This window comes from Coregonus clupeaformis, chromosome 18 (assembly GCF_020615455.1).
Source record: "Coregonus clupeaformis isolate EN_2021a chromosome 18, ASM2061545v1, whole genome shotgun sequence".
Classification (NCBI taxonomy): domain Eukaryota; kingdom Metazoa; phylum Chordata; class Actinopteri; order Salmoniformes; family Salmonidae; genus Coregonus; species Coregonus clupeaformis.
In genome coordinates, this window is record NC_059209.1 from 48,025,682 (window position 1) to 48,041,620 (window position 15,939).

Consider the following 15,939-nt stretch of genomic DNA (forward strand, 5'->3'; position numbering starts at 1 on the left):
TTACTGAGGAGTTGCTAACAGCTTGCAGATACAACAGCTTCACGCACTGTAGGCTGTGCAGATTGGCTAGTCTACATGATGAGATTATTATGGATAAGAATGATAATATTTGTATTTGTCAAATGGCAGCCAAGTATCGATCATCATGTCATCAGAATAAGACCCTAAATATCTATTGGAAAGGAGCATCAAGATCACTGTGCACTTTCACCACCCTGTGAAGTTCATCATTTATTTAATCTGTAACCTAATAAACTGCATGGTTTCCCGAGGCATACTGGGAGGACCACACAACATACTGTATCATCGCGTGACTAAGTTTACTTCGATATGATGGTTATTATATCAATATTTGGACATAAAGGCGTTTCCACCGCCATTTTTCGCACAATTTTACTGGCAAAAAGATTGCACCATGTCCAACAAACAAATTATCTGTCGGCATTTATCAAATTGTACCAAAACTTCCTGTTTCCATCACAGCTGTCATTATTATTTTTTATACGGTATGACTTTACTTGCCTAAAATCTGTGAATGGAAACGTGGTCTAGAAGGCACTCCTTTGCAAAGCATTTAAATACCAGTTATGCATGAAACAGCACAGCTTGTCTTCTCTACTCAGTGCAGGGAATATAATTTAGGTGTAAGCCACCTGCCTAACTATACTCTAGAAAGTATGGTACCGGTCAAATTTCAATAATATGTGGTCATAATCTATGTATTCAGCACACACACAAATAGTGGTGGAAATTACTGTTGATTGTGAACACTTTTACCAGAGATAAAGCTTCCCCTGTGTCAAGTTGCGTCAATTCAAATCTGGTAAAGGAACAAAAAGAGGTCAATACACGTCTTCTAAAATATACTAGTATTTTAATTAATGCAAACACTTGAATGGTAAATATGATGTTCGAATATACGGGCTCACTGAAACACCACGCAGAGCAGTCAGAGAACTAACTTTTTAAACCCAAGGTTCTTCTTTAATACTCTGACAGAGATAGTTCCCGCTCCAGGCTGGGTCTGTCAGAGTAGAGGCTGGGTGTGGTTTAAACTTACCCAACCTATCGATGGCTGTCAGATGAACCGATGTGGATGTGGTGGAGGAGTCAGGCGCAGGACACAGAGGCTTCGTCCAACAGACTTTACTAGTCAAAAGTGCAAAAATACAATACACGGCCTCGAAACACACAGAGGCGAGTGAATACTGTGATGTCACGAGAGGCTGTGTCCTGGAGGGACGTTACATCCCCCTGAGGTGGCTGCAAACCCAGACAGCTATGGCTCCATCTGCTGGTATGGTCGGGAACTCCACCCCTCTATGGCCAATCTTCCCACGCAGCTGAAACAAATGAGGAGCTGATGAGCTGAAGGTTTGGGAAGTGAAGAGACACAGTCTCCAAGCTGGGCTCTCTGGAGGACAAGAGTGCTGCACGTCCACTTCCATGAGGAATATAAGGATTTGGAGATACTTACCTTTGGGAAATACTCACCTTTGGATATATGCACCTGTGGAAATACGTGAGAGACATTTGGAAGGACTTTTTGCTGGGTTGGCCACTAGCTGCAACGTGGACTACAGTAAGGCTGGGGAAAAGTTATCTGAGCGAGTGAGAATTATGATTTTGGATGTGGAAGAGACATCCCTGAACTGTTAACCCTTAAAGAGCCACAAGAGAACAGAATTTTGTTATATTTTCGTTAATTTCCCAAGACCTATAATAAAATCCTTGTTTTGTTTGAACCTTGTCTCCTTGCACTACTTGAGCAATCCCGCTGAAAGCTGTGTAGCCTCTCGTGACGTCACAGATGGTGGAGAATACGGGCACGCTCAAGCGTTAATAGTGCATGTCAGAGGAGGCTACCGAAGGTTTGATCACCCAGTTTTCCAAGTTGGCCGTAGGCTCCCCGCCGACTGAAATGGAGGACATATTGAAAGCCCTTGTTGCTGGCCAGCAAGCCCAGATGCAAGCAAACGTGGCTCTCTTGGAGGAGCAAAAGAAAGCCAACCTTCTGAAGGCAGAGGAATTGCAGTTGCAGAGACAGAGGGTGGTCCAAAATACCCGCCCAATAAAGGCAAGTGACTTTATATCTAAGATGGGAGCTACCGATGACATTGAGGCATACCTGCATGCATTTGAGGCCACGGCCACTAGGGAAGCCTGGCCCAAGCAACAGTGGGTTGGTCTGTTAGCCCCCTTTCTAACCGGGGAATCGCTGAATGCTGTCCGGGACCTGGGCCCTGACCAGGTTACTGACTATGATGCCCTGAAGTCTGAGATCCTCAGCAGATATGGACTCACAAAGTTTGGTATGGCCCAGCGCTTTCACAGCTGGACCTTCCAACCAGACCAACCTCCTCGGGCGCAGATGCATGAACTTGTCCGAATCGCAAGGAAATGGCTGGATCCGCAGAGGAATCCAGCAGCGGCGGTGGTGGAGGCCGTTGTGGTGGATCGTTACCCTACGCGCCCTGCCTTATGAGGCAAAACGGTTCATCAGTCAACAGGCCTTGACCACGGCTGATCTGACCGTGGAAGCTGTGGAAAAGTACCAGGCCACAGCGGAGATGCTGAATGCTTCCCGAAAAGACCCCAGGAGTGCGGCCCCACCACAAATGGGAAGAACCCGTCCAAAGGACCCCAAGGTCTCGAACCCAGCCACGTCAGGACTTATCCCGGCTCCAGGGGGAGCCAGAAACCAGGCGGGTCCAAGAAGAGTACACCAGGAGGGGGAAACTCGACAGTGTTACCGGTGTGGGGAGATGGGACATATCTCCTGGCAGTGTGGGAAACCAGCCGATGAACCTATGCCCACTGCGGAGTCCTCCAGCTCAGCACCCACACACCGTTTGCCTCGCTCTTGGGAGTCGTAGATGGCGGCCCAGATCGACCCCCCACCTGCCCGGTAACTGTGAATCACCATGATGTGGAGGCCTTACTGGATTCTGGTAGCCGGGCCACCCTGGTGCGTAAGGATTTGGTGGGCCCAATGTGTCTGACCCCGGGGAAAGTCCTCCCAGTTTCCTGTGTCCATGGGGACACCAGAGAATACCCCATTACTGAACTTACAATGACCAGCACACGGGGCACCATACACACGACGGCGGGGGTGGTTGATTCCCTCCCCGTCCCTGTCCTAATTGGACGAGACTGCCCAGCCTTTTACCCACTCTGGAGAGAGTCTCAGGAGAGGATAACCCGAGTACCTCGGAAACGGAGAGGCAAGACTCATCCTGGGAAGGCTCCGGTGCAATCCTCCGAGTTACTCACTCCCGCCCGGGCTCTGATAGGGATGGCAGGTGCCCAGACCGACACAGAGACGGAGCTACAGAATCTGGACAAAGAACTGTCTGGTCTGAAGGGGACCGCTGAGAGGTATCGTTTGTTAAAGCAACAGTTAGACATGAAGACAGAAGAGTTAGATATCCTCCAGGCTAAACTCCAACAGAGCTCCTTCCCTAAGCAACAGGAGGAGCTGGAGAGGCTGCGCAGGACCATCGAGGAGTGTGAGGAGACCCTGCGCAGTAGTAAGGAGGTCCAGAAGAAGGCAGAGGAGAAGTACAAGGTGTTGGAGAACAAGATGAAGAATGCGGAGGCAGAGAGAGAGAAGGAACTGAAAGCTGCTCAACAGAAGCTAAACTCTGCTAAAACCAAGGCTGATGCGTTCAGTAAGAAACTCAAGGAGAGACAACAGGAGGCGGAGTCCCTGGTCCTAGAGTTGGAGGAGTTGAAGAGAGAGCAGTCTGGCAAGCACCACGGCAATGCGGACGCCCTCTCCCGGCGTGATGCCTTCTTCGCTGCCTTTACCCGACGAGGACGTCGGTCCCGAGGAGGGGGATGTGTGATGTCACGAGAGGCTGTGTCCTGGAGGGACGTTACATCCCCCTGAGGTGGCTGCAAACCCAGACAGCTATGGCTCCATCTGCTGGTATGGTCGGGAACTCCACCCCCTCTATGGCCAATCTTCCCACGCAGCTGAAACAAATGAGGAGCTGATGAGCTGAAGGTTTGGGAAGTGAAGAGACACAGTCTCCAAGCTGGGCTCTCTGGAGGACAAGAGTGCTGCACGTCCACTTCCATGAGGAATATAAGGATTTGGAGATACTTACCTTTGGGAAATACTCACCTTTGGATATATGCACCTGTGGAAATACGTGAGAGACATTTGGAAGGACTTTTTTCTGGGTTGGCCACTAGCTGCAACGTGGACTACAGTAAGGCTGGGGAAAAGTTATCTGAGCGAGTGAGAATTATGATTTTGGATGTGGAAGAGACATCCCTGAACTGTTAACCCTTAAAGAGCCACAAGAGAACAGAATTTTGTTATATTTTCGTTAATTTCCCAAGACCTATAATAAAATCCTTGTTTTGTTTGAACCTTGTCTCCTTGCACTACTTGAGCAATCCCGCTGAAAGCTGTGTAGCCTCTCGTGACGTCACAATACGTAAACCATGCGTAAACACTAAACAAACAAACAGAGCGTCAACACGCAGCTCCGATATACAGGCAGACAACAACACACAATCTAACCAATACAAAACAGGGAACTTATAGGACACGTAATCAGAACACAAACAGACACAGGTGTACAAGACAGACCAAAGCAATCACACCACGAAACATTCAACGGTGGCAGCTAGTACTCCGGGGACGGCGGACGCCGAAGCCTGCCCGAACCAGGAGGAGGAGCAGTCTCGGCCGAAACCGTGACAGTGGCGCACAGGCTGGTCCCGGACCCTTGGCGCTTCACTGTTGCCGTGCATTAGTTGTTATCTTTACAACTTGTCTCGAGTCAGCAACCTCAGACATAGTTTGTTCTTCTTCATTGTAGCAGAACACATGTCCTTGAGCGGTTTAACAAAGAGGCAGTGTGTGTGTGTGTGTGAGTCACAAGTCTGTCTCAGCCTACCCCCTAACGGTTCCTCACATTAATCACAGCTTGTTATGTTAAACAATCTATATCAGTACAGCACAAACCTATTATGTTTAATCATTAATGTATTCTTTCTAAGCTAGGCATCACATCTAATTATAAGAAAATAGATCCCCACACCTGCCACAACCACGAACATGAAACATGCATCTTGCGATGTTCACATTTTCCACGCCTTGGTCTGCTCTTACCCTAGATGTTGACATACAGACAGACACTAGGATTATAATCAAGACAACTGTTCATCATAATTTAAGGTGTAATTCAATCACTCTCCTCTATGTGGTGTATGAAACTTGGTCAACATAAATATATATTTGTCTTGATAGACAAGGCCTCAGGCAGACCTGGCATTTGGTCTGATTCGAGACCATATACAAAGCAACCAATGGTGTCCATATATAAACAAATGCCTGATTTCACACAGCACTACTGAGGGAATGATGCCGTTACCTTAATGGAAAGCTATGCTTATCTACAGACTCCAGGAAGAAACCAAGGGCAGTTGAGGCTTTGTTGTTGGTTGCTGAACCGAGGTACATGAGCTGTAGGATATCATTATGAAACTGATTGAATAATAAAAAAAATATTAACAGATGTATACAAAAACAGCTGGGCTGTTGTATAATTCAAACCCATTTTGAATAGAAAGCATTGGATTATCCACATTGAGTCAGACAAACATTACGAACTTCAAATACCATGGGAGATCAATCGGTTACCTTTCTTGAGAAGCCATCTATGCCACCAAATATTACAAAGCCATATCTGTTGAAAGACCGTTTTGGACAGCAGTTTTGTATACTTGCCAAATCAGCCATCTTGCGGTAAAATATAACAGAGGCAGCATTGTATGGGCTATGAGTTGTATGACTAAATGTGTACCCCCGAACTGGTTGGTGTCCACATATATGAGGGAAAGAGGACCCCGAACAGAGTATGTTCTTCTGACAACACATCCAAGTCGTGCCATTCTTTCCTGTATTCCTGCAGCATCTACACGATGCACTGAGTCCCACACTCGCGTCCACTGGACTCGATGACCCAGTGCTTTCAGACGTTCTCTCACCATCCCAATTGTGGTGAACTTGTCTTGATTGTGGCCACCAGATTGTCCAGCTCCTCGTCTGTATGGCTGTATGTTCCCCTCACCACGATACCGTATTCCTGCATTCTGCATTGGTCAGTTTGTGTTGAGATGCCAAGCAGTTTGGCGATGCAAGGTACAGGCAGATCCATTTCAATCATCTGTCGAAGGTGCTGTTCTGACACAATCAGTTTAGGACATCCCATTTCGCCTTCCAACTCATCAACAACAATTGATGAGGCACATCTTTCTTCCATTTCAGCATTGACTAGACTATACAGGTTGGAGAGACCCTGCACTACCTCTTGAGGCAAGTCTACCTGATTTGCTAGTGAGCTGATAAATATAATCTCAATGGTGCAGACAAACTGTAAGTAATCAAGATCCAGAGGAAGGCGTTGCATGGCCTGCTGCAATCTGTACAGGAGCTTTTCAATAATGTGTCTCCCCATTGCCTGTGAGGACATTTGAAAATTTGAAATTTGAAATTATGTCAACCAACCAGCTGGTATCAGGCAAGATTGGGTCTAGGCCTCAGGTATTGTTATGGGAATAGCTATTTAGCGTTGTCACTGTTTTATCTCTCTCTCTCTCACATACACACACTCTCACTCACACTGGGCAAACATACCTACGGTTGGCAGTGGCTAGCTGTAACGTTACATGCATGCGATTCATTCCATTTGGCTACCTAGACTGACACCAAATTTGGGGCGTAGTGTTGACGTCACACCGTCTTGTTAAGAAGCCAATAGAAAAAAATCCTGTCTATCATGTTCATTGATTGGGTTAAGATGAACCGTCACTCCAAAACTAGTGGACCAATGGAGACTCATTGTCTATGCCTCCCTCTAAACCCCGCCCTTCACGAGAAAGAAAATGACAAACCTCGCAATCGAAAATACTGGCAGTGAAAGCAAAAAAACAGACATCGAAAGCTAAGATATGAGTAGCGTAACCAAAAGGTAGTAAATGCAGGCAAGAGCGTAGGCAAAATGGATTCAATAGGATTGGTTGTTGGGAAAGTTTAACTGAAAATATTTTAGCATTCGTTTAAAAATTTTTTTAAAATCATTTGTCATAGAGTTTTGCTCTCGCTTTAAAAGTATTTGCTTGCATGTTTTGGGGTTTTGCTTTTGATGTCAATTTCTTTCTTACAATTCTATACATTTTGCTTTCAATTGTTTGGTTTTTGATTTCAACATCCATGTTTACATGTTCAACTTTATTTTTCATGTTTACGATTATTATTATTTTTTATTCAAAACAGAGTGAAATTGGCCCCATAGCCGCGGTGCATCTTAGAAAGTTGTCCAAAAAACAGCGACCAATACATTTCACCTGCGACATCGTTTTCAAAGTAGCCCAATTTAGCCGGAAAACTACGGACCTGGCTAGCTACGCTTGCCTTGAATAACTGTTACCCACAGTTAGCATATCTCTTAGTTGTCAATCAAATGTATTTGGCAGGCAAGTACCCATTCTGTTGTGAAAATGTGGGTTGGGACACGCATACATTGGCAGGCAAGCAGCAGAAAGACGAACAGGCTAATATTCCCCATCGTTTCTCATTGGAATTTTGACGGCCAAAGTTAGAGGGTTTATCTACTGTTCCCTCGTTAGATTTTAGCTCATCTTGCTCTGGCAAGCATTAGTTGTTGATGTGCATAAGCAACTGAGAGAGAGAGAGCCTACCTTTTAATGGTTGTTTGATCAATAGGAAGGACTGTGAAGTTCCCAATTGTAAGAGGACTCTTGTGGCATTTACATATTTGCAGATATCCATTCACGTGTATTTCGTGGCTTTTGGCGAATGCGTTCTAATGATCTAAAGTCGCGCTGTTGCTACTGCCTGTAAACACACAGTCCAGTTCAAAGTGAATGATGGCAGGCCCATGTGGAAAATGGTTTATTAGCATAATATATTATAGGCCTACTGTTGATCTGATTGGCTATGGCGCAATGGTCTGCATAGACACCGGTCCAGGACAAGACCGACGTTTTTATTAGGTTTTATTTACTGCAGTGTCCATTAATTGTCCAAACACACGGCCGTTTTCCCACTCTATATTGCTATAGAATTTTCACAAATGCCTTAGGGGTAACATGGGGTAAGATGCAATTCAAGAGCAAATGGTTTTCAATAGTTTGTAATATTTATAATTTTTTAAAAACTAATTTATTGGAATATAACCAACCGCCTTTCTTTACTGAATGTGTTTATGATTTCCATCCTCTCCGCCAGGTCAAAGGCAAGTTTTCGGACATCCCATGATGTAAGTCCGAAAAGGGCTCTTTCCATTTTTGGGATATGACTCACCAGGTCACATTCGAAAGAGCCAGTGAAGACTGGTAAACCCACCCAAATGGCTGTGGCCAGGGGTTTTGGCCTGCTGGTCTCAGTGGCGCCTCAGGGTTTTGGGTGGCACATTAAAAGCACGGGCAGCTGCCTTAATCCCCTGCCCAATTTCAATAGCATTCAGGGCACAATGAAGCGCATCTTCGCCATAGCCACCACAATCATATATTTTCTTGTAAACTCTCATCTGAAAATAAAACATGTAAAAGTATCTTAAGAATGGTGGAGAATTGACCCCTAATCTAACCCTAACTCCTATTCTGACCCTAACCCCTATTTTAACCCTAACCCCTATTCTAACCATAACCCCTATTTTAATCCTAACCCTGGCACCTATTCTAACTCTGACCCCTAACCCTAATCCTAACCCTGCTAACTGGGGTTTAGCTAGCTATGCTAACTAGCTGGCTAGCATTTATTTCACCTCAGACTTTCTGCTAGTGATGTTGCTAGTGAGCTAACTGGGCTAGCCAGTGCCTAAATTACAGCTAGAAACAAATTATCAGCCATAAAGGGGCACGATGCCCCCAACATACTAACCTAACATATTACTACTTTACTCAAAAACAATCAAAATGTTTCTCTCTAAACAAGTGGATGATTTATCTTAAGGCTTCCATACATACAAACAAATAATGGATCTAACTTCATTTGGATAATATCTAGAACTTTCTCTAAATGACAAAATGCTTACCTCAATATCGTTTTGATGGAATTACTTAAACAATGTTGATGAAACAGATTACATTTGTAGTTGATTGCAAAGTAGGTTAATGGCATCACTTACCGCTCAACTGTAACCCATTTTAAACATTGTTTTTTAAATTGTCCTGAAAATGTGTAATGGTAACTCCAGAAGCCTATTTTCAGGTTGTTTTTTCTAATGCCATTCAAAACAAGGCAAGTTGATCCAGTCATGTCAACCTTTCGTGGTTATAAACAGACTACTTAAAATTTAACCGAACTGCTGGTCAAACCCACTGCTCATATTGTGTTCATTGAAATATACCATATGAGAAGCAGTGAATACAGTAACTTGGTATAAAAAAAATGGTGCATTTGGTTGCCCTCTGTTAGAGGGATGGAATATGCAGAAATCGCTCCTCCAATTCCTAGTTGCTAAAATTCTAATAGTTCGCCTAGTTTCAGTTTATGTGACAGAACAAGCAGTCATTGTGTAGAGAATCATTGTACCATCTAAACCGCTGTGAAATTTATTTTCCATAACCCAAAAGATTGTGTTTGAAGCTGGTGTACAAAACCGAAAGTAAAAGACCAAAAAAACAAATTTAAGAACGGGAAGCATAGAAATAGCTTACATGGAACAGGTCTATGTGAATTTGGTCGGGTCACCCAAAAAGTTACATATTGTATCTTTAGAGATTGTGGAATCAGCAGGTTCAGCATCATGTGACAGGATACAAATAATTTACAATACATTATAAAATCACATTTTTTGGAAGTAAAGAGAAAGAGGAACCAGTAAAGAGTAAGCATAACCAAAAAAGTGATCTACATGTCACATGTTAGATCTTCCCTCCCACTAAATTGCCCCAGGACAACTCTAAACGTCAGAATTACACAAGAATATGCAACGCTCTTGGCGTTATCCCCTTGCTTTTCCATCTGTCCTGGCAAGAGCAAACAGTGTTTTGAATGTGTCATGAATTTGACTTCTGCTAAATGTGCCTATATAGACAGCTACATAAATCAGAGCTATATGTGTGCATATTACAAATACATCAGTTAATGATGATAATAATATTAATAATAATAATAATTAGTTTGTTACTTTCTGTAATAAATATACCCTTCTACATGCAGTAAGGATTTTAATTTATATGCACAGTTGAATTTAAATAATCGATATTTTTATAAATTATTATACTTTTTTTAATCAATTCACTGTTTATATTTATATTTCCATAGAGCATTAAATACATTCCATATAGACGAAGGACAAACAAATTGATTTTTATCTATTGATCAAATGAGTATGAATAGATACATATCACCATTAAAGATTATGCATAAAATGGACACAGGGTAGTCACAGAATGCATCAACATTATAATTAAACTTACAGCAAAAGATAAATCCAATGATTCCATTGTGCACTAAGACGTTTTATAATAACCACTGTTCACAATATCTTACAAAAAAAGGTAAAGATGATACAGAGCTATTGTTATACGATAAAGCTGATCCATCACAATATCAGTCTTTCCCATATTAGCCTTGATACGGCATACTATGGACTAAAACAGAAGAAGTATAAACCTGTGTGTTGAAGCTGCTTCTGCCTCAGCACCACAGAAGGCCAGCCATGGCAGGTCATTAAAAATAAACTTGTTCCCACTCCACCTGTTCAAAACGCTATTAATCTGCTGCCTTCCAATAGAAGGCTTGGCTTTGACCCGGAAGCCAATAGAAACACAAGAGCTGCGGGACCCCGACCAATCCAAGGCAGCATTCTAATGTGTCCTTTCTTTATCAAGGTGCCACTCCAATTCAAGATACTGCTTATTTATTACCCCCGAGGAGAGAGCAGGGAGGAGATATTTGTCTTAAGGAGCAACTGTGAACACTGTTTCTTAGGTGGCACAACACCGGATGTTGATTTTGGAACTGTCACCTTCAGTACAATGGCACAAAGCAGGTGAAGGAAGACAGTGAAGAGGTTTTATGCTGGCACCTGCCCTCTGCTGTCATAGCCAGCTAGAGAGACACCACTGCAGATACCAGTGACCTGGAGTAATCTAGTCCTCAGATAGGGGACATTGGCATCAGCATCATTGTTCATCATTTGAAAATCAACAGACTGGATTAAGAAATAAGAACACAATCAACGAATCCGTATTCATCCAGTCTTGGTGAGAGAGGTGAACGTGAACCTTTGTGGGCCGCACTGGGTCTTTTCATGACTGTACCTTGTTAGGTGAGTTGGTGAAATCTGGAAGTGGAGGTACTTCTCATGGATTCCAACATACCGGGGTCTTTCCTGTTCAACAACAGCCTGAACCAGTTCTCCTCGGACTTAAAGGCACCTGTGTGTCAGTATTCAGTGCCCAACTCCTTCTACAAGCTTAACCCAAGCCTGAACAGCCAGCTGCAGGCAGCAGGCACACCCCACGGCATCAGTGACATCCTCAGCCGTTCCATGATGGGCGCTACGGGCACTACCACCCTGCTGTCTGGATACCCCACCATGGGGGGTTTTGGCACCGTGGCCACCCCGGGGGTCTACTACAACCGTGCAGACTACAATCCCTCGCTGGGCGGCTTCACCAAGCCTGGCGCTGAGTGCGCCATGAAGGGTCGCAGTGGCAGCTGCTGGGTAGAGAGCGGGTACGAGTGGAGAGGAGGGAGGCAGCAGTGCAATAACAGTGAGTAACTCCGTACTATAGTCACCTGAACATCACACGACTCACACACCAACTGACTGTTTTTCATGTTTTTCTCAAAGCTCAAACAAATTAATATATTTTGTGTAAATTACTCTGTAACTACTCTGTTTAATTAAAAAACAAATATCTTAAAACATTTGAATAACTTAATTTCTCATAAAAGTTTTTAAATCAAGGTTCTGTTAGTTAAAGGTGTAAATATATTCTTGAATAGAGTGTACTGCAGTCTATTGTAATCTATAATGTCATTTTATGTGTCATTGTTTAAATACTGGTTATCACTAACCATTCAGTCTTTCAGTAAAGATAGAGTGTACATAGAATTTGGCTGACTCATTCACTTAACATACATTCAAATATTTTGAATCTGATTACAAGGATAATGCTGCATAGGTCACATAAAACATTTTAAGATGTGAAAAAAGGAAATATTGAGAAATGTATTGTATCTAATATTATATTGGATCATCTCTGTAATACAAACCCACTAAAAATACAAGACAATTGGTTGTATCTATGTCCTCAAATGTAATATTTGTTTATTCATTTTGATTCCTCCAATATAAGAGAATTTGACTAACTACTACCAATATTTTACAGATATGTAAAAAATGTCTATGTAATTGACCTTGTCATCATTATTTACCTCACTATTTGTATGCAGTCTCCAAGTGACTTAAATTGAAAATAACTGTAATGCATACTTTATTTCCAGACATTGGGCATCTAGAGGATATTTCAGGCAGGAAGAAGCACACCAGACCTACATTCAGTGGACATCAGATATTTGCCCTGGAGAAAACCTTTGAGCGGACCAAGTACTTGGCCGGGCCAGAGAGAGCTAGACTGGCTTACTCCCTGGGCATGACAGAGTCACAAGTCAAGGTAAAACAAAAGTCCCCATATAGACAGATCTACAAGCATGCACTGACTATACACTTCATCTGAATTCATTTAGTAAAAAGGATTACAGTATTGTATAATTGAATGTAAGATGGTTAATCCCACTAAGTAAAGAAATTATTTCATCAGGTGTGGTTCCAGAACCGCCGCACCAAGTGGAGGAAGAAGAGTGCCTCAGAGCCCAGCTCCACCCAAGCCACGCAGGGCGAGCAGGGAGGGGAGGCCTCGGAGAACGAGGTGGAGGATGAGGAGTACAACAAGCCTCTGGATCCCGAGTCAGACGACGAGAAGATACGACTGCTGCTGCGGAAACACCGCCGGGCTTTCTCTGTACTCCGCCTTGGACCACACCACGTCTGACACATACACACAAAAGCTCCCACGCACACACAGGCACAGACACACACGCACACATCAGATGTGCATGTTGTAGCAAGAGGTAGGGTTAAACAAATTTTGTAGTACAGACCAACAACTAAATATTCAAGCATGTTAAAAAAATGTCACATTTATAATACAGTAAGTTTAAGGAGAAAAAAGGGTAATGGTTCACATGAAGTGATGCCTTGACGTACAGTATTTGTAACCATAATGGAAACAGAGGGAAGATGTTACCATGAAATGATGGGTGAAACACTTTAAATTGAAAATAGAACTCATCAATGAGTTTCAATGAGGCAAATGGTTAACTGTTATGTAGGAAACCCATCATGATCTATTATCCTCAGCTACACTATCGGGGAATTTTGATGGTTGCATCAAACGTGAAAGGAAATAGTTTATCATGTGTACATACACACTATAGCAGACCAAAGCTGAATAGATGATATGTAAACCATGGATAATGCAGTTGACAGTACCTGTTTGATTTGAATAGAATAAAACCGTCAGGTCAAGGACTTTTTATTTTAGTTCATCAAATTAATTTGCTTGTTGTACTCTTAACATTCAATGTCCATTTGAACTTGTTTCACAGTCAACTGCTGTACTATGAACACAGAATATTTATATTATTAACTTTGATTAATTTAATTGAGAGCCTGGCAATGCTGTTTTATTTAACACTGGCGTTGAGGGCACACATATCAAGATAAGTCTTGACCTTTTATTTCGACTAATGTGTTGCTAATGTCATGCAGACATGCAAGCTTTCATGACATTTGAGGGTTTCTGCGCATCCAAATTAAGTTGCATAAGGATAATGTAAATTAATGATTCCCTTTCTAATTGTACAATAAATTATTGTGAATTATTTATTGAATACAATGGTGCAATGATTTTGTCATGCCTTGGTTTTTCAGTAATTGTTTTCATATAAAAGACAACAATCCCCAAACAAACAACTTATACTGTGTTGTGTCTGACATCTAAACAGGCATTGAAGTCTATATCAGCAATAGAGTTGTTGATACATTACAAGTGACAGCTAAGACAGATGGGCGGTAGGAAAGGCACAATCATTGAGTAGAAGTGAGGGGTCAAAAGCCAATCCCAATGTGATCTATGTAGTTACCAGGGTGCTGGGATTGGACTGGCTGAACTGTTCTGTGTAGAAGACAAAGCCATCCGACCTATCCACGCCATCACAAAATCAATGCTACTATTCTATTTCATTCACTAATTGAATATCTCTCACCCCTGGCCCCTGCAGCTCAGTGCTGTTTGCCATTAGGACAGATGCTAAGGGAGTATGTGAGGGTGTGCCCAGCACCAGGGAAAAACCTGCATTGTGCTTGATTACTGTTGAAACAATTATGCTATTGTTGATAGTAAAACATCAACAAGATACTAGTCTCCCTAGGCAGACGGGTTGCCTCCCACAATGTGAACAATGTTCCAGGTCTGGGATTTCTGAGACTAACAAGATGTTAACGTCAAGAGTGAGGTCGCACTTCAGTTCAAGCACTGTCTACATCACCAGATAGAGAGGATATGTTAACAGCAGCACGATACAGACTACAAACTTTGAGAATATTCCCAGATGAATATACTGTACCAGATACATTTCTACTACTAAAAGTTCTATAAAACAGGAGAGAAAAGGCAGTGGTAAAGGCTGGGAAACGCAGCTATGAGAATAGCTGAAGAGCAACATTGATATCAGTCTTGGTATGGTTGGGAAACGAAACCTGTGCTGTATCACTGAATCTAGGAAACTCTCAGAACACCTTAGGCCGTTCTGGTGCAGCTTCATATGAAAGTGAAAATGAAAAAACTGATTTCTGAGAATATCCCAGTTCTGTGAAACTGCATAAGTTCTTCATAAATGAGACATGCATATTCATGTGATCTCCTTTACTAAAATCATTCAGCATCTAGGCCAGGACAGGCCATTTCCATTGTTTTTGTTGCTCACTGCAACTGTACTTTTTCTGCTGATTATTTTGCCTAGCCCTTGATAAATCTAAGGCAACGGTATTGGATCAACATTTGTCTTCCAAAATGCAATAATGGTAAGGATCGGATGCAGAGCAACTCACACTTTCAGTTGGCTTTTTCTTACTTGAGCCTTAAAAGGGTATCGATCGAAACAACTTGGCCAGTTCTGACTGTCCGAAATAGCCAGCCCATTCCACCTTGAGAGGGCACGTTTAATATCCCATCTATTTCACACAAAGTCCTATCAATATGCAGGCTCACTTTTTCTCTCTCCAACCAAAGAGGCATGTCTCAGACTGGGCTGAATTCTCAAACCATAGAATGTGAATAAATAACATGGCTATAATTTTCAAAGTGAAAGTAAGACATTTAGCATGTGTCAAATCAAATAAAAGTTTACCTATTTCAGCATGACCTCTCCAAAACAACTTGCAGTGATCTGTGTGTGTTCCTCCCTGACAACAAGTACAACCCATCTTAACCCAGTTGATGGGAACTGTTTAAGGACACTCCACCACAAGCATTGGAGATTGCAGGCATTCTCGTTTCATAAATTAGGCCTACATTAAAAGGTGTGGTATGTCGTCTATGGTATGTTACAATTGAGCTGCATCCGGTGGTGTCAATAAACATTGTAGTGAAACCATACATAATTAGCTTTATTTGAAATCACATGGCAATGTTAGTGTTATGCAGAGCACTGGTGTGACTGAAAGAGAAAGCCCAATAGTGATCAGAGTTACCTTCCAAAAGAAAAACACTTGCACAACTCTGAGATAAATTGCAACTAGAATGCCAACTGAGAAGAAACAAGTTGGTAGCAATAACATTGACATTGATTTTACAAGGTAGAATCTCATTAAGGGA

The 15,939-nt window shown here is 42.6% G+C and overlaps 1 protein-coding gene across 1 annotated transcript; it reads left to right on the plus strand.

Moving 5' to 3' along the window:
* Positions 1-10,498: 10,498 nt before the first annotated feature.
* nkx6.3 (NK6 homeobox 3) lies at positions 10,499-15,673 on the plus strand. Its single transcript, XM_041836247.2, has 3 exons — positions 10,499-11,769; positions 12,506-12,675; positions 12,823-15,673. Exons 1-3 carry the CDS (start codon positions 11,358-11,360, stop codon positions 13,051-13,053), a joined length of 813 nt encoding a protein of 270 aa, XP_041692181.2. The 5' UTR covers positions 10,499-11,357; the 3' UTR covers positions 13,054-15,673.
* The last annotated feature ends 266 nt before the right edge of the window (positions 15,674-15,939 follow it).